The following is an 18,036-nucleotide window of genomic DNA, read 5'->3' as shown; positions in this document are numbered from 1 at the left end:
AAGCCCTGCCGTGGACACGGGAGGAGGCCGATACCAGCCCCAGCGGCTCCTACTTGGGGGTGGGTGGAGAAGCCGCTGAGTAATGCTTCATTAAGCTGAGCGCTCCTAAAATGAAGAATCATCATTAACTTTTTGCAATTTCCCAGTCCCTCCTGTTGCCTCGCCCTGGCTAGGGCTGTGCTGAGTCATGTGGGATGGGGGCTGAGCCTCGTCATAAGGCTTGACTCAGTGGTGGCATCAGCTGAACCCCAGTTCAGCTCTGCTGAGCCACCGGAGGAAAAGAAATGTTTCTCAATTTGCCCGGACTTGAATGGCATATTTAATCGGGATACACCGTGCAGGTGCAGCCCGGTCCCTGCCTTTCCTTGAGTCATTGGGGTAGATCAACGGCAAGGTCCCAGAGCAGTCTGGTCTGATGGCCATGGGAGTGGCATACCCAAAAACCTCTCTGGCACTACACATGAGCACCTAAGCGCAAGGGGCAAGCGTCACTGCAGCAAAGCAGGCAGGACCTGGAGACAGGCAAACCAGAGGCCACAAGGGCTGTCCCCAGAGTGAGCGGGGCAGGGGCATGACCCTTGTGCCAAGGCTGGCATTCAGCATGGGCTTCCCCATCACTCGGACTGGGACAATACGAGCATGAAATGAAACATCGCTGCTGAACCAGCGAACTCGGCACTGAGACTTTCTCCAAGGGCAAGCATCAGCCCAAGTGACCTGCTCTCCCTTTGGGGCTGAGCAAGGTTATCTGGGCTGCTGGACTCCCTCCCCAGCACAGTCATTGCCAATCCAGCTGTGAGACCCGGGCAATCAAGGCCCATCATCTCAATTTTGGGCACTATCAAGCACCAGTGCCTTGATGTAGGCACTGGATAATGTTTCTGGTCACCGGGAGCTCCTGAATTGAGACCTGAAAATCCATCGCTTCCAGCTTTCCCTGGGCGCACAGTCCCCTGGTTTACATGAGTGGCAGCCTCCTGCACAGGCACATTAGGGAAGGAGGAAGCAAAGGGTGGTTCTTATGCCCTCTCCCATGTAAAGTTTTGGACATGTGCTGCCATTGCTGGGGGCTAGTGGGGGCATCCCAGAAGACTTGTCCATTGCCACTCCTGTGGACAAGCCCTGGTGGCACCAAAGATGCTGCAGTGGGATTTATCTTTCTTTTTATGCCTTCTGGTGCATTCTGGACTTTTCTCTAGCACACAGGCTCCCCTGGAGACCGACTGCGATGGGCCTTCCCCTCCTGCATTTCATTTTGCCTGGATGGTGCTTGCCTTTGTAACCTGACCTCCTTTGAAGTCGGGGAAGAGCCAGTGTACCTGGCTGGAATGCCTTCTGTCATCAATAAACAAAAGAGAGAGGAAATTGTTTGCAAGTGAAATAACAGGCACAGCCCATGGCTGTGTATACATGTCACTGAATAAACCAGCTCCTCTTTTTTTCCCTTCCCTCCCTCCTTTAAAGGCAAATAAGTCTCCCAAGAAATGAATAAGAACAGCCAAATCTCTCCTTGTCGTTATGCTGGATTGGCCAAACTGGGGCTGCGTTACACCAGTTCAGCAGAACGCATGGAAAAATACTCTTTACCTTTATCACTGATTTCTGGGAAGGCAATAGCTCCCATTTGCTCAGAAGAGCCAATTACCCATTTTAAGGTTAACCTTACTAACAAATTTTAGAAATCCCTTGCAGGATGGAGCAGATTCTTGCTGTTTGAAGGTCTAACGTGTTAACTTTTGGAAGACTTTCGAACGGCAAAGCCTCAGCCTTGGTGCGTTGGAGCCGCTGCTGAGCAGGACTGGCACCCGCAAGTAGCTAACCTCATTGGTGAAGGTCAGCGGAGCTACGCAGGTATTTGGCTGGCCCTCTGCGATCAGCTGCACTCAGGGGACACAAGACTGTTTCTACAGCGTCTTCCATCAGCACCAACCAATAGACTGACAGAGCCCAGCGACAAAATAAATTCCCTTTCACCCAACAGCCTGGAAATGAAAAGACAAGAGAAAGTCGGAGCGGCAGGCACAGCAGGCCAGATAAGCTGATGCAGCCTAGCAGAGAAGATGCAGGGCCCCATCCCGAGCGCAGATAGCATGATTCACATCAGAGGTGGCCTCCCACGCACTGGACCCGTATCTCTTCCCTTTGAAATCACGCCGGGCTGGCAGTTCCCAGGGGAGTGCAGCGCCGGCTCGGAGGGACGCGCGGGTGGGCACCAGCCGGGGCAGACTGCAGCGGGCGGCAAAAGTCACGGGGCTTTTCTGCACCGGCTGCAGGTGGTGCAAAACCTTGGGCGGGGGAAGACGCAGTCGCTCTACTGACACGGTGGTGCCAGAAAGCGCTTGAGAAGTAGTTCAGGTCTTGCAGAGGAGCAGGAGGGCGGAGGGGCTGGAAGGAGAGCAGACGGCGAGGACCAGACTGCTGAAGGCAGCGCTTTGCCAAACAGGGGGAAGAGGACTGTGTGTTTTGCAAACTCCAGCCTCATCGCTTGCTTTCTCCCTCCAACCCACCCCTCTCTAAAGACTCAAATCCTTCAAAGCAGGAAACTGGAGAACTTTCTGTTTGTTGTTGCCAGGTTCTTTAACCGAGTGGGTTTTCCCCCTAGGCATATCTGGCTGTAATTAAATCCCTGGCTCTTTAATCATCTCTTTTGCTGTGCAGGGCAAAAAAAAAAAAAAAAAAGCAAGAGGGACAGACTGGTGATAAGATGATAAGCCATGTAAATGTCTCCTCCAGGAATCTCTCTCATCTTTTCAGGATCACTCCGTACCAACTTGTCCCTCCAGAAGCTGCGCAGCTAGAGGTGGAGTTTGTATAACAATACAAATTTAAACACAGTAAACAGAACAGACGTCTTATGATTTCTTGATCCTCAGGGTAATAAATATCTACCCCTTTGTCCCACCCAGAGTTTTTGTTTGGTGCTTTTTGCTTTGGGTTTTTTGAGAAAAAGTTCTTAAAAGCAACCTTCCCCCACCCCCTCCCACGGTTTGAAATCTAAGCATCAGATGTGACTTCAGATACCAACCATGGACTCCAGGTATTTCACTTGCCTAATCCTCCGGCGGCATTTTCCAAGGCAGGTACTATGCCTGGAAGTCCTCCACGCTATTGCGCTCCCAACTCCAAAAAAAGCCAGAGCCCAGGCCTGCTTCTTCCCATTATGCAAAGCTGAATTATTCTAAATTATTATGAAATTAATTATTCTCTGAAGGGAGATTGAATGGCATCTCATACTCCCAGGCATTCCATATGAGGGAAATTCTGCTTGCGTGGCTTCTGAGGTGAGAGGACTTTGGAAGCCCAGCCCCGGAGGACAGAGGGCTTGCGTCCCTGACAGGCTCTTGCACCTCTTGCCTGGAAACTCACCAGCAATCAGATAAAGATACTTCGAACATATCATAAGCAAGAGAATTTCTGCAATGTAAGGCGCCTGGTGCAGAGGTACCCCTCCTGCTGTCTGCCTTCCCCTCCTCATTTCGTTATCTCCCACTCGACTCCTCCTCTGGGACTTACCCTGGCACAGCCCCAGCTCGTCAGACAGCCCCACGCTAGCAGGGTGCTTCCAGTATCAGTGCAGAGCCCTGGATTGCCTGAATTACCCTTCAGTTGTTCTTTTCACTTCATCATCAGACCTCTGCTTGCTCCAGCCTCAGTCATATTCCATTTTCTAAGCAATTACTTTTCCTCATCAAACAGCTCTTTGTCCCAATTCTACAACATTGCCTTCCTGCACACCGTTTTCCTTCTCTGACCTCGTTTGGCTCAGCCCCAACCCAGAAGCGAGCCCTGCTCCTACCCTCAGCGTGCTTAAGCCTGCCTCGCACTTTCCAATATTCTCTGGTCTTAGATGCCCTGCTCTTTGCGTAACGATAAACAGTAAATTGGTGCCAGCTCCTGGGCCAGTCCTTCAGCCAGAGAGCCATAAAGCCCACGCTCTCCACCAGCAGGTACTCCCATCAAAACTTTTACAACTATACATCAGCAGACCTGTATTACTTTCGGTGGCTCAAGTCTCCATGAGACAGGCTGGGAACAGCAGCAAGGCAACCTGCATCCCTCCTAACAAGGCTAGGAGTGGCAGAGAGAAGATGTACTGCCAGCACTGGGGCAAAGAGTGACCATGCCATGGACAGCCAGCTCAGCAAAGGGAAGAGGGCACCGAGGATGCCCTGTGCCGTAAGTGGTGGTCATTGGTGCTACATGCACGGTGCTGTGAGGAGAAGACCCACCCCTACCACTGCTTGAGCCACTTTGCTGCTGACAAATGCTATGAACCATTCCGATGTGGACAGAGATGATGCTCAGCAAGGGAGCAACCAAGAGAGGTGCTCTGGGGAGCGGCCACTCGAAGCCTACGAGGCTCCCAGCACTGAATCCTTGCTCCAAAACCCAGCCCTGAATCTGCTTTCCTAAACTGCAGGGATCCTCTCTGGCTGGGCACAGGGCACCCCCCAAAATGTTGGGGGGCATGCAGGGTCACAAAGTGACAAAACAGGACCAAGCACGATAAGGTGAGGCTGGTGAGCTCTGGGTGGGATCCCTCAGGAGGGCTGCCTGAATTAGCTGGGCTGCTCACAAACGTCTTTGGTCTGTGAAGGTGACAAACATCTTGCCTCCCACTGAGTCGGTGTTTCTGTGCTGATCTCCCCATGCAAAATGGTGTTTGAGATATCAATGACAGAGTACTTGAGTTGCCTACTTAAATATAGGTGGACTGACCCAAAGCCATTCCAGATCTCCTCTACAGGTGCTCTGCAGCTGGCTTGAATGGGAGGAACAGTGAGAAACAGAGATGTTTACAGTGCATTGGCTGCTTCTCACCACAGCAGGTTAAATGAGGCTGAGAAGCTGAAAAATTCAGTTAAGCAATTGGAGCATAACACCCATGGGGCGGGAGAGGAAAGCAGGGAAGAGACCATCACTATTCAAGTCATCCTGGGATTACTGATGGGGCTGGGAAAGGGGGCTGCAACATCACCTACTGTGCTAGACGGAGATGTTTGTTTTGAGAAAGATCTCATTAAAAAAAAAGAAACTACAATAACACAAAGCATTAATGCTACTAAAAGTCTGCAGGAATTGGCAGACTGGGCAATGCTTTTCTCGGCACACGACTTTTGGGGAAGAGCTAAGTAACGGGCTAAGCCTTGCTCGCTGTGCCGTTCCCAGTGCGCCTCTGAGCCTGCTTAGTGCAGACAATGTGCTGGGAGCAGGCGAGACCCTGGGACACAAGCCCAGGAGAGTGGGAAAAGCCCCACGATATTTTATGGAAAGGCAAACTAAGGAGTGAGAAATCAAAGCTAAGGATCTGGTTGATGAAATTCATTGAAAAGGACATTATATTCCTTGAGAATAAAGCTATAATTTACTCAGTGAAGTGGGGAAGCCAGTCAGCAGATACTAATCACCATTCACCCATCCAGACTGGTGGAATTTGCTCGCACCTTAATCTGCATTTATATCTCCAGCAGTATCAATTCGATGTACAACAAAAACAAATGCATCTGAAATGCCAGCTGAGGCAAGACGAAGGCACTCAAGCGGCTCTGGCGCTCAGCAGCACAGAGCCAGCACATGTTGCATCCCCTGCTTACGTCTGCCATTGGAGGAACCCCAGCAGAAAGCGGCCATAAAACATTAACCCAGTGACTGCCTGCCAGAAGTATCGCTGGGTGGTTCTAGTCAGAGACCTGATTCAAAAGTAAAGACACAAATTCTAATGTTTTGCAATAATTTGAAAACCAGACAGTGAGAGTATTGTTTGGATCAGTTGACAGTCTGGTCCTGCATAAACCAGAGCAGAGCTTAGACCTGCCAGCGATCAGTGGAAAGAACAAGCGATAAAGGAGACAGCAGTGCTTTGGAAGCTCTCGGGCAAGCTGGCTTTGCTGCCACCAGGAATCAGGAGTCCTAGGATTTTAAAATAAATAATGCTTTTTTTTCCCCTTTCCTATTTGGTATTCTGACTGAAAACCCCAATGTGGCACCATGCAGAGGAGAAGTTTCTTTGTACCCTATGACCAGTTCACTCCTATATTTCTGATGTCCAGAGTCGTGTGCTGCAGAATATGCATAGCAACATGGACAGAAACTGCACAGATAGACGAAAGAAAACTGCCTGGCTGACAAAAGCTAGTTTCTGCACCAAATGTCCTGAGGCAAAGACTCCCCAGCAAAGTAGGTGCTCCACCTGAGCCTGTCAGGCCACTGCTGGGTTAGCACACGGTAATAGGTACAACTGGTCCCTGCGGGATGAAACCCAGTGACTATGGGAAGGGTCAGGTCCTTGGTTAGCACTGACATCTGATTACTCATTGGGAAGCAGAGTGAACGCTATAACTCCCGCATCTTCCAGGGCTGTATCTATATGTAGGGTGCACCAGCACAGCAGCTCAGGTAACCTTATCTGCAGTAGTTTCAACCAAACTAACCTGGAAAACAATAGCAGTGAAGGCAGACAGATATCCCAGACTTAACAGCAGTGTCCTGAAGACAGATATCCCGGACCCAACAGCAGCGTCCAAGCTCCATGTAGCAACACAAAGCCACTCCTGGCCTGCTGTTGCTGCCCACGTTAGCCAGCTCGAAACCAGCAGACCATAGCCATGCTGCAACCCCAAATTCGATTTCAGTGTAGGCATATATAACAGAGATTTGACTGATACGTCTAACTTAAGAGCAGAGCTGTTAGGAAGTCCCTCTACATTCAAAGGGGGAAGAAAATATCAGTAGGCAACTCAGTCCCTCTAAAACCTGAGTGATTCCTCCAGACCCTGGTCTAGGAGGCAGCATACAAAGACTAAGGTAGGGAAAGCCTCTGCTAGCAGTGGAGTTTGGGTCAGAAGCACGCTTTGGAGAGCAGCTGCTGATCACCCCACTTGTCACACTCTTTCCATGCTGTACAGCAGCAAAACGATTTTCTTTCCAACGAGACTGGATGGGAGGATGCACCCAGCTGGAAGCAGATGTTGGGCTCACGGGACTGAGCAACAGCTAGTCCAAAGCCACCCTCCCAGAATGGACAAGGCAAAAGCACCCCCTCCTCAGCTCCAGCCATTTTCCTCTGCAGACTCCACTTGCTGATGCACTGCCGTGCTTGTCAGCTGCTCCACCAAGGCACCCTGATGTTGTGAGACCAAGGCAGAGCCCAAGCAACTGCTAACACCAAGCCAAATCCAAATCACAAGAGAAGGAACTAAAGCTGCCACTTTCCAGATGAGAAGTTCCTCCTGGTCCCACAGGAACTCTGCGGCAATGCCCAGGAAATGAAGGCGGATTTAATAACAAGACCACCCTCCTTCAGGATATTGCTTAACATGCGTTCCTACCTTGAGGCTTGCTTGTAACCATCTGTTGCTCCTTCTGCAAAACTGTTAGCCTCCTCCTCCAAAAGGAAAATTCTGCTATAATACAGCACCTTGTTTTTTTGGCCCTGCTACTGCCGAATTCAGCTGACTTTTCCCTTTTACCCATTTTACAAGTCTCCTAATCATGTACCATTGCCTACAATTAATTTTTTTTTTTAAAGTATAAGATTGCTGTGTTTGTTTCCCCACAGTGGAAACGAGTCCTTCCTCAACACTGAAGGTATCTGTGAAAACACCAGTAACACTGTCTACTTAGCTAAATTTACAGGGTGCTACTAAGCACTTGTAAATCAGCTAACCTGCACCAGGGAAAGCCGTAGTCAAGGCACTTTGGCTTCAGTGTAAGTTCTGTTACAAAAACCAGGGCAACATGTCAGTCCAAGGAAATGTTAGCTCCTTTTAGCAGCTTAAAGATCTGCAAGGAAGGACAAGGGGAAGAAAGCTTTCAGGACACTTCTTGATCTGATTTCTTCCTGTTCCAAGGAACAGAATAAATTTAGAGTCACTTCTGTTTTTTGAAGCCAAGTGCTACATGGCAGAGTTAGGATTTTTCCAGAAATATTACACCTAGATTTGGGAGAGCATGTGTCAAAAAGGTAGCAAATTAGGTAGCAGTGTGGCAAGAGGGGGACTTCCACTTCACTTACCATTTGAAGCACACCAAAATATGACATCAGGTATCCAGACTCTACTGCTTCCAAGCCAAAGAAATCCATAGAGATGATGGAAAACATAATCAGGAACAAACCTAGAGGGAGTTCATGAAAAGTATATATCAATACACTTGGATTGCATATAGTGGCCCAGGCCCTGCTCCCAGTCACCTCCAGTATGAGTCAGTAGCTCTCCCTGGGGTTACCAGGACTGGGCAGAATCCTATTCAAAGTCAGTGTAGTAATTTAATCTTTAAATGTTAGCTTTTTTATCCCCCTTACTTTCATCTTTAGAATAATGTGACTATGTAGGCTGTAGATTCAGCTGTTTATTATAAACTGGTAAATATTTTTATCACCCAAGCCAAACTAACCATTCAGGCAACAAAAAAACATTTGTTCAGACAAGACTGTAACCATAAAAATAATCTGATTGGATTCCTCTCCCCTTTTGCCTGACTTTAGATTTTCACTGTGGGGAACGTAGCCTGGGAAACAACCCATTGACATCAGCCTAAACAGAGCAGTTTCTCTGCAGCCCTCAGCAGCAAGGTCCATGGCACATGAAATCTCTCGCTCTCCTGGACCGACAGCCCTGTCGACACAAGCAGTCAGGAAAGTACGGACAGAAACAGCACAGGCTGGGTCTGCCTTTCAATTAAGGCAATTTCTGGAAAGCAGAACGGAAAATGCCCACTCGCTTAATCTCACACGAAAATACAGTACTGTGTGCTTCCCCACCACCAAACATACACAAATACAGACATGCGTCCACATGTTCCCATCGCACACAAAGAGCCGCCAAACTAAAAATATGACAAAACATTGCTGTCAAAGAGTGGTATGGGGTAGGAGGCAGCTGCCTCCCCTAGTGTCTTGTGCACCTCAAATGGACCAAGACGGTAGGAAACTGGGGCTCTCTGTGTGTGAACATCCCCACAATGTGCCTGTCAGACAGCACTGATCCTGCTGGGGAGAGGAGAGCAGATGACCATTAGGGGTCCTGCCCTTCCTCGGAGGGTCCTCTGAAGTACAAAGACTGGGTGAGTGGGGAGCTGCAGTCCTCTCCTTCCTGAAGAAAACAGAGCCCCGGAGGCAACATGTGAGGACACCCTGTGGCCTGGCAAAGTGAGTCACTAACCCTGTAGCATGGGAAGGATCTTGCTGGCATTTCCCAGAAGTGTGAGGAGAGTGACTCCAAACTGCTGACTAAAATGCTGTGGAGGACCTGTACCCTAACAAAACAGTGCAACTCCACCACATCCAGCAGCCCAGCAGCGCTGCTACCAGTGGAGCAGCTCCACCAGTGAGGACCTTCCTCCGAGCACCCGAAGCCTTTGCCTTGGGACCAGCACCCTCCCACCCCAGGACCTGCCACAGAGCCCTCCTGAACCCCTCCACTCACCAGAGACACCTCTTCCCCCCTTAATGGGGATACCTACACCCCAGCCGGCCCTGCAGCACTGGGGGAGAGGGATGGGGGGCAGGAAGGGCACCCTGCTCTGCTACTCTCCAGATACTTGGAGAAGGTGCCAGGGAGCTGGGGCTCATGAAGACTCATGGCTTCACCACACCCCTCCACGGAGAGCACCTCATCGTTATCCAGTTACTTTGAAATCGCTCCTTAGCTCAAGCCGGCTTAAGGTAACATGCAAATAACAGTATTTACTCACAACATCCAAACCAGGCAACAGTCTCGCACGTATTTATAAAAGACGCACGTGAAGAAATGAAAGAAAAACCACATTTTGGTTCACTTGCAGGAATATCAGATTGAAGCAGGCGCTTGCCCTTCATCCTGCTACCCTGCTGCAGGTACCTGACGCTTCTTGCTGGTAACATGCACCAGCCTCTACAGCTCCTCTCCCCTTTGAAGTCCCTCACCAAATTAAGGCAGATTTGGATCTTTCTCCTCCAAGTGAGCTGGCTTCTTTCGAAGCAGGGGGATAGTCTGTACTCTTTAATTAGCGTTACATTGCACAGTGCCCCTGGAGATGCAAAGGTCTCTTCTTTGGATCAGTGTCACCCCCTGTGACTGCATGGTCCCTTAAAGCCGTCTGGACAAGGGAGAGTACCCTGCTCCCTCCTCTTTCAGCGATTAAGGACATCTCCCACTGGCAACATATTTCTTGGTGACCCCTGCAAGGCGAGCCTTAGATTGAACTCAAAGGATTTAATGCTCATCGAAACAAGCATTTCTTACAAAGATCTCAGCAGGTCCCACCTGGGTAGGCTGCAGGTCATCTGAATGCAGCCACAAGAGTAATGTATATCCACTGGGGAGGGCTCGCTGGGGTGGTGGGTCCCCATGCTCTTCTGGGGACACCAAAAGCCCACCCAGGATCTGCCTGGTTAAACCTCAATCCACACTGCGAGGCTCAGGTTTTCAACAGGAAAAAAATGACAAATAGCAAAAAAAATCCTCAGAAACCTCACCTTTTTTGGGGGGCAGTCTAAATAAGGGGGTGAAATCCTTAGAAAACCTGGCACCAGAGGGATGGGTAACTAGGGTTATGCAGCAGAAAGCAGGTAAATAGTTTGCGAGATGCGATAAAGATGAGGAAGAGCACCAAGGATACACAGGTGCGCAAACTGTATTTTCAAAGAAAAAGACGACATTTCTAAAAGCAGCCCGTGGCTTTGGGAGGGACATCTTTGCAATCCTTACGAAAAAGCCAGCATGAAAAGGCAAGCATGGCCTCTGGGAACCTGTTTCAGCCCTCCTAGGCTGAATTGCAAACGCGATGGGATGCAGAGCCCCAGGGCAAAATCCTGCTCCACGCGTGACAGAAAGTCACTTTAAAAATGGGATGCAGACACTAAAGTGATTGCATAAAAACCAGGTTTTCCAAAGGGATTAGGCAGACAAAGATTCATACAAGCAGCTATTTTCATGGCCCTCGTGATTTCTGGTCAGTAAAAGCTGTGTTTGACATATTTATCCTCGTCTTTTCCTTTCTGTCTCTTATCTCCTGCAATGCAATGAGGCTCGCTTTTCCCAGGTCAGTTGAGGATGTAATTTGGCCACGCTGGAGCGGTCTGCTGCCCATCCATTCCATTCTCTGGCAGCTACCCTCCTGCAAGAGGCACAGAGCCCGTGTCTCTGCTTTTATGCAACACAGGGAGGAGGTTCCCAGCCCTGCAGCCCTCCCAGGGAGGCTCTTTCGGTCTCAAACAAGCTAATTTTAGACAACAATAAGATGCATAAGGAACAGAAGGTTTTCTTCTGTGTATATCACAAACTTATTTACAAAGTAAACAGAGAAAAGTCTGTAATTTGCGTGATCTAATTAATTATACAGTTGCAGCCAGGAGATGAAAGATAAATGAGCTCATGAGGAGCTCAGCCTCCAGCTGTGAGCTGCAGAGAAGTAGGTGATGGACGAATACCCTTTCAGCTGCCATCGTATGGTCAGTAACGTGCAGAGAAATAGCAATATGCAAAGAGAAGTCACCAGGATTTGAATCACTCCGCACTGTAGTGCAAGTGCTATACTTGTAGCAGAAGTGCTTCAGGTGAGCCCATTCCTACTCTCACTGAAATACTCCCAGTGCCCTCCCTGGCAGTGTTCAAGGCCAGGCTGGATGGGCTTTGAGCAACCTGGTTTAGTGGAAGGTGGCCCTGTCCACCACACGGGGGTTGGAACTACGTGATGCTTAAGGTCCCTTCCAACCCAAATCATTCTATGGTTCTCTGATTTCAGTGACAGACTATCAGTCTATGCCCTGCCTTAAATCTCAGCTTCATTGTCTCCATTCGCTTTGCCTAGAAGTTCCCTTGCAGTTTTGGGCAAGAGATGTTTATTTTGGTTGGGTGTGCGTTTTTGCTGTGCATGGGAAAAGAAGAACATCTTCTGCAGCAGGGAGGAATTTGCATTTCAGCAGTGATGACTACAATGAAGGTCATCTTGCTGGGCCTTTGGAAAAAGGACAGTGCACAGGAAATTACCATGCAGATTGCACATGGATGCGGTCTCGGGATGGCATTTTTAAATAGAGGAACTTATGCTAGATTAAGCTGAGAAATGAGCCAGAATCAGCAAAGAAAACCCTCTCAAACATCACTTGACTATCTCACTCTGTGAAACGCTGCCACAGTTTTAGAAGTTTTGTTTGAGAAGAACCTAAAAAGTGCAGTATTAGGGCAAGCCAGCAGTCCGTCAAGACTGTATCTTGTCTCCACTGGTGGGAGTAGGACCAGCTGGCATTATTGATCTCAGCCAATGCCAACTACACACAAAAAGAAAAAAAGAAAAAAAAATCAGAAGTCCTTTACTTCCCTGCATGTTATTCTACAGCTGCAGTCAGATTTTTTCCCCCAGAGCCTTAGCAAGGAATAAGAGATGAACCCGGCCAAGCCCAGAAATGCCATTCCCTTCCGATTCAGCCACTCTCCACAGCCAAATCTACTTGTATTTGTAAAATCAATTTTCAGTTTACAAATTAGATTTTAATTTGTAAATTACGTTTCATGTTACTTAAACTTCAAGGGCTTCTTGAGACACAGATGAATTAGAAAAATATTCAAAGTATAAAAGCTAAGGTACCTTAAATCCTCTCTTAGGATCCTGGTTTGGAAGGGAACTGCCTTAGTTTGTTCAAATGCATGATGTGCACATATTTTGATGTGCACAAAATTCAGTCCTTGAAACTATAATAAAGAGAAACTGTGCTTTTAGTTTTGACTTAGAAAAGATCCATGAAGGCTCTCTGTGTGGAAGGGCAGAGAACATCCTCTTTCCTTACACCACCACTGACAAGGCTGACATGCTGGATTAAACTCTAGACAACTGGGGAGGGAGAGCAGAAGGCAGAGGGTAGGTAAAATTAAAGATGATTAAATTGTGACCAAGGATATGTATAACCAGGCAACTCGGGAGACATGGACAATGCCAGGACAGCAACTGACTGAAAGGGAGCAGAAAAACAGGCAGGTTTGGGATGGGTTTCAGGTACCAGCAGGTTCCCACCATGACATAAAAAACTGAGCAGAATATATAATTTAGAGGAGAACAAGCACCGCCACCAGCATGCAAGGGAAGAAACATGCTGTGGTTCCCCTGCATGCAACCGACAGTTAGAGCAGCCACAGTTTTTAGTTGCTGGGAAAAAGGTTAGGGTACAGATACCCCTTAAAATCATTAAGTAGAATCAGGAAGGACCTCAGTGTTTCTGGCAGAGTACAAATTATTTCCCTCTGCTCTGAAGATGTTACAGCCTGAACAGAAATGACAGACAAGAGGAAAACACATTTACATCCAGGGGGGTGGAGTAGAGAGGTGAAGTGATTTGCCAAAAGTCGCAGAAGCAGCCTGTGGCAAGTAGTCTGTCTTACATTACGTCCCAGGTTTTTGACCCTATGTAGCATTTGAAAGCATCCACCATTGAGTTAGGAGCTGAATCCTCACTCCTCTGTGATCAAATGCACCGTGCTCTCAGTAACTTGAGACAAGCCTGGTCTACAGTGTTTGTCGTCTTATTTTAAATACATCAGCAACCACTGGTAATGGGTGAGATTTACCTATCGGAAGTCCAGATAAGACCTTGACTATGAAAACTTCCATTACTCCCGGAAACTTCAGCAGGCGTAGGATTTCTCCGATGCTAAACACACTGCCTGACTGCGATGTGCCTACAGAAGATGACATGATTAATACTCCACTTATACAGGTTAGAAGCAGGAAGCAAGAGACTCTGAGACCATCTGCTCAGGTTCACCACCACCTTTCCAAAAAAGCGAGTCTGCAGCACCGGCTTTCTGCTGACAGCACAAGTTTGGGAGCTGGTGCCGGGCCTGCATGCAGAGGACCCCTGTGATAAGCGGGATTGCCACCCATGCCAGGCCACACCAACCTCCAGCAAGGGGTCCACAGTCACCTTTTCTGAGATACGTGGCAAGCACTGGGCTGGAAGCCTGCAATTCTGCACAGCAGAGTGCTTGACAGGCAGGGAATAATATTCTTCCACAAGCAGAGATAAGGCATTAAACTGTCAGCATTTCAAGGCTGTCACCTTTTTGCCCTTAAATGCAACCCCAAGTCCTTTAGCAGAGTCCTTACAGCACGTCAGTGCACCATCCCTATTCCTGTGCTATTTATCAGAAACAATACATACTTACTGTGCTCTGTCACTTGATGGTCTGACTTTGGTTTATCCTGCAAAGGGATCCAAACCATTGCTATCAAGGTATTTATAAGATTTCCCACCAGCCCGACATATGCAGGAACCAAAATACTGCAAACAAAAAAAATACAGGTGAGTGGATAAATACCATAAACAAGACACTTATGCCTCCATCCTGCAAAGGCTTGGGCACTTGGATAAGGAAAAATTTCCTTGAAGTTGCAGCATATAAGGCTGTAAAAGAGCTCACATCCTTTCACAGGAACTTCGGATAGGACCACATTTTCACCAAAAGATGGCTATTGCCATCAAGATAGTTTATAATTTGTATTAGTAATAGGGTGTAATACAATATTCATAAATCTGTAAGTGTCAGGGGGAAAAAACCCCTCTTGGTTTACTGAGGCTTAGAAATCTTCCCACGGAAAGCACAGCACTGCCGGTTAGGATCCATCTAATCCTCCATCTAACCCCTAGTTTCATTCATCTAAGTATCATCTCAGTCCTTGAAATTTCTCAGCAAAATCAAATGAAGTGAAGGAAAGTGAAGACAGTACTCAAGCTGATTAGGGATGGTAGAATGCAGCCCAGCCTACAATCAGAATTGGAACCACTGGAGGTACAACGCCACTCAAAAAGGAGCTGCTAAAAATAACAAACACAGTTTACAACGCCTTCTGAGGAGATGAGTAAACAGCACTTTGATTGATGAATCTACTTTTCTCCAAAGGAGCCCAAAACCAAATCGGCACCCCTTCAACTGCCCATCAGAACCCCAAACATTGGATCTTAAACAGAAGTGGGGCCACATCCTTAGATGGAGACCCAGTGAACAGCAATTATGAACAGGACACAACAATTACAACTTAACTAAAAAACCCAAACACAAACCAGTAAAAGACGATAGAGTCAATAATAAGTCCTCAATTATCGCTGCTTTCTTAAAAGTGAAGATTAGGAATGAGTCCTCCTAGGCTTTAAGGACATGCGGCAAGATTTCAGACTCTGAAGGACTTTAACTCTGCCAAACACAGATGGAGCAAAGTCCAGGGCTGGAAGACTGGAACTGAGGAGAATCAAGCTGAAAACAAAGGGAGAAGCATGTTTTGCCTCTAACAGTGAGAGCAATTATCCACTAAACCAGCTCATTAAAAGTCTTCCCCAGCATGAGAACCCTGTTAGTCAATGAGCTGCATAAAATACGTGCTTAAAACCTACTGCAGGATGCAGGTTTGGGGTGGGAATGCCCATCAGAAACACCAAAGGCTGGTGTCATGGAGGGCACAAGGCTAAGAGACCATCATGGTCAGTCTGGAGCATCAAAACTAAAGCACCTTGGACTTCAGCAAAACAATGCCTGGATTTCGCTAGAGGTTGCTTTGGAGCCATGTGAGTCCATGCAGACTCGGAGGCACCACGCCGTCCCCGCATCTCCAGCAACCTGTGCTGCAAAAACAGGATGCAGAAGAGAGCTGCAAGCTGCCAGCTGATGCTCCCTGCGAGCCTGCTGATAAGGCACTGCTTATTGCCTGACTTTTTACTGCTGCTTTCCTTGTCAGGCCGCAGTGGATGTTTTTTGTGGAATAACCAGCAGCACTAATTGTAAAAGCCTCAAGTTTCCTCCATGCTAGACAAAGGTGCGGTCTGAATAATTTCTAGAGTATTATTAAAGTCCCAGAGCAAGACAGTCAAGGATTGAGATGCAAACAACCAAGAAAGCATCAAAGAACAAATACATATATATAGGTATACATGTATTCCCGCTAATAGCAACGGCAAAAATCTCAGCTGAATATTTTAATTCTCATTAATTATTATTAATAACAACAAAGTCAGATAATATCTTCCTGCAAATGGACTTCGTGCAGCAATTTAGACCTGCTGCCTTCCATCCGCCAAGCTGTTCTGCTAATTATGCTGGACCACAAAATTAGTCATTCACCGAATCGTTATTTTTTATTTTTAGCACAGCAGATTGCTACTTTCTGATTTTAAATTATCTGCCAAACGGTTCCAAATCTATTGAAATCAACTTTGTGGACCCAAATTTTTAAATTCAGAATTTCTACTTTTGTTGCAACATAAAGTATATTTACTAACAAAACAGAAAGGATAAAATAACCAAAATAAGTAGCCGCAGCTGGCTTAATGTTTTTTGGGATTTCTGTATTTCAGGCTTTCATTCTAATGCAGAAAAAATGCATCACAAAAATATTCATTGTAAAGAAAACTTCCTTTCCAGTTGTATCTTTTCCCGAGGATTTCCAGACTCCCACATGCCAACATAAATACATCCTACTCTTCAGATCCAAGAAGAACTACAGCAAGCAATGAGGGAAGGATCCTACTATAAAACTAGTAAGCAAATGACGCACTACTTCAGTGCCAGCATACAACTGATAATTCATTGCTGTGAAACGGAAAGGAGAACCTTGAGATTTTACATATTTGGGAAAACCTGGGCTTGCTCTAATGGATTCGTGGCATTTTGTACAGCTGGACTCTGAAGTCAGAGGAATCCACTAAAATACAGAGCTCAAAATCTCTTTTCCCAGACAAGCCTGAAGCATTCAAAATCGTCTGAAAATCCCTTTTCTTAGCCACAGCTTTCCGTCAGTGCTTCGTCTTTTTCCACATATGAAGCATTATCATTTATTGATGGAAAAGTGATAACGCTCTTGGCTTAGCTGCTCTGCTGTCTTCTCCTACATGACAGGGATGAACTCTGGAATTGGAGGCCACGAGTCTGTGTCCAGGAAACCACTTCTCGCATTTGTTTGTTTGCTTGTTTAAGAAACATGAAGTAAAACAAAGGGTCATAAAAAATGCCATATCAACACAGCAGGTCATTACTCTTTTTCAGATGCATCTTCATTTCTTTTTTTCTGATGGTTCTGTTACAACCCCTGAATTACCCACAACGACACCTCCTGTTTCTCCCCTCAGGTACGGCATCAGTGGGACGCATCCTCCCACTCCTACAGCGAAAGGGAACTGTTTGCCAAAGCAGCAGCGCAGGGCGGCGTTCCTGAAGCCCTGACACATCTCCTCTGAAGCTCCTGTGATGATTGCTTTGGGGATTGGGTAGGTGAGGGACTGTAGACAATGTTTTTCGCTCTTATATGAAGACACACAAGTATTTACACGGTCATGTAAAGGGATGCAACTGCAAAGACCAGTGTGCATGTGCTGAAGCATTATTTCTGGTGGCAGTGAAGACAAATGCCACCGAGTAGAGCCAACAGTGTTCTTGTGATGATGCTGAACATTAGACAGGAAGCCAACGCACTTGCTAGGGCAACTGGTGAAGCAACAACGATGCTGCCAGATCCTCAGCTAGAGCTGCTCCATGTCACTGGCACCAGGGAAAACTCTTACCCACACCCTTGGATGCTACTGGGAGGTGAACTGCAACCCCACCGAGGTGGGTGGGAAGGAGGCATTGGCGGTTTGGAGGAGTCCAGCAAGGAGCAGAAAGGCAGGGAAGGGTTTGCACCCAACAAAGCCTGAAGGAACAGCGCTTTGACGAGGGGGATGGTGATGTTCTTGCCACCAGCAGAGAAAACAGCCAGGGGTCAGCACTGATCATCACCCCGCTGTGCTCGCTGGACCCTTTTCTGCACACTAAGCAAGTGGAGGACCCAGGGCTAAGCTGTTGCTCTTATTTCTTACCAGTCTGAGGAGGAACAAGTGGTACAAATCAGAACAGCTAAGCTACAGGCGAGACACCCTCAGCATAGCCGAAGGCCGGGGGTAGGAATGATGGCTGGGTTGGCAGCTCCTGCTGTGCAAGACATGTCTCGCGGGCACTTGTCTTTTTCCTTTTTTTCTGGATTTAAGCATGAAATCTCCTCTCTGCTGAAATCAGTGGGAGTCCTTCTGCATTCAATTTT

At 47.5% G+C, this 18,036-nt stretch overlaps 1 protein-coding gene across 2 annotated transcripts in view; it reads right to left on the bottom strand.

Moving 5' to 3' along the window:
- SLC67A1 (solute carrier family 67 member 1) overlaps positions 1-18,036 on the bottom strand; it is a 62,441-nt gene that overhangs the window by 10,929 nt on the left and 33,476 nt on the right. For both annotated transcript variants that reach the window (XM_009935286.2, XM_075427230.1), the window contains exons 5-7: positions 14,139-14,254; positions 13,542-13,652; positions 8,015-8,115 (exon numbers count right to left, since the gene is read on the bottom strand). In XM_009935286.2, coding sequence (XP_009933588.1) covers positions 8,015-8,115; positions 13,542-13,652; positions 14,139-14,254 — 328 coding nt within the window. The remainder of the gene's footprint in view (positions 1-8,014; positions 8,116-13,541; positions 13,653-14,138; positions 14,255-18,036) is intronic.

The sequence above is a fragment of the Opisthocomus hoazin genome, chromosome 7, assembly GCF_030867145.1.
Source record: "Opisthocomus hoazin isolate bOpiHoa1 chromosome 7, bOpiHoa1.hap1, whole genome shotgun sequence".
Lineage (NCBI taxonomy): Eukaryota > Metazoa > Chordata > Aves > Opisthocomiformes > Opisthocomidae > Opisthocomus > Opisthocomus hoazin.
Note: the sequence above shows the minus strand (reverse complement) of the source record. Positions and strands in the feature narration are given on the sequence as shown.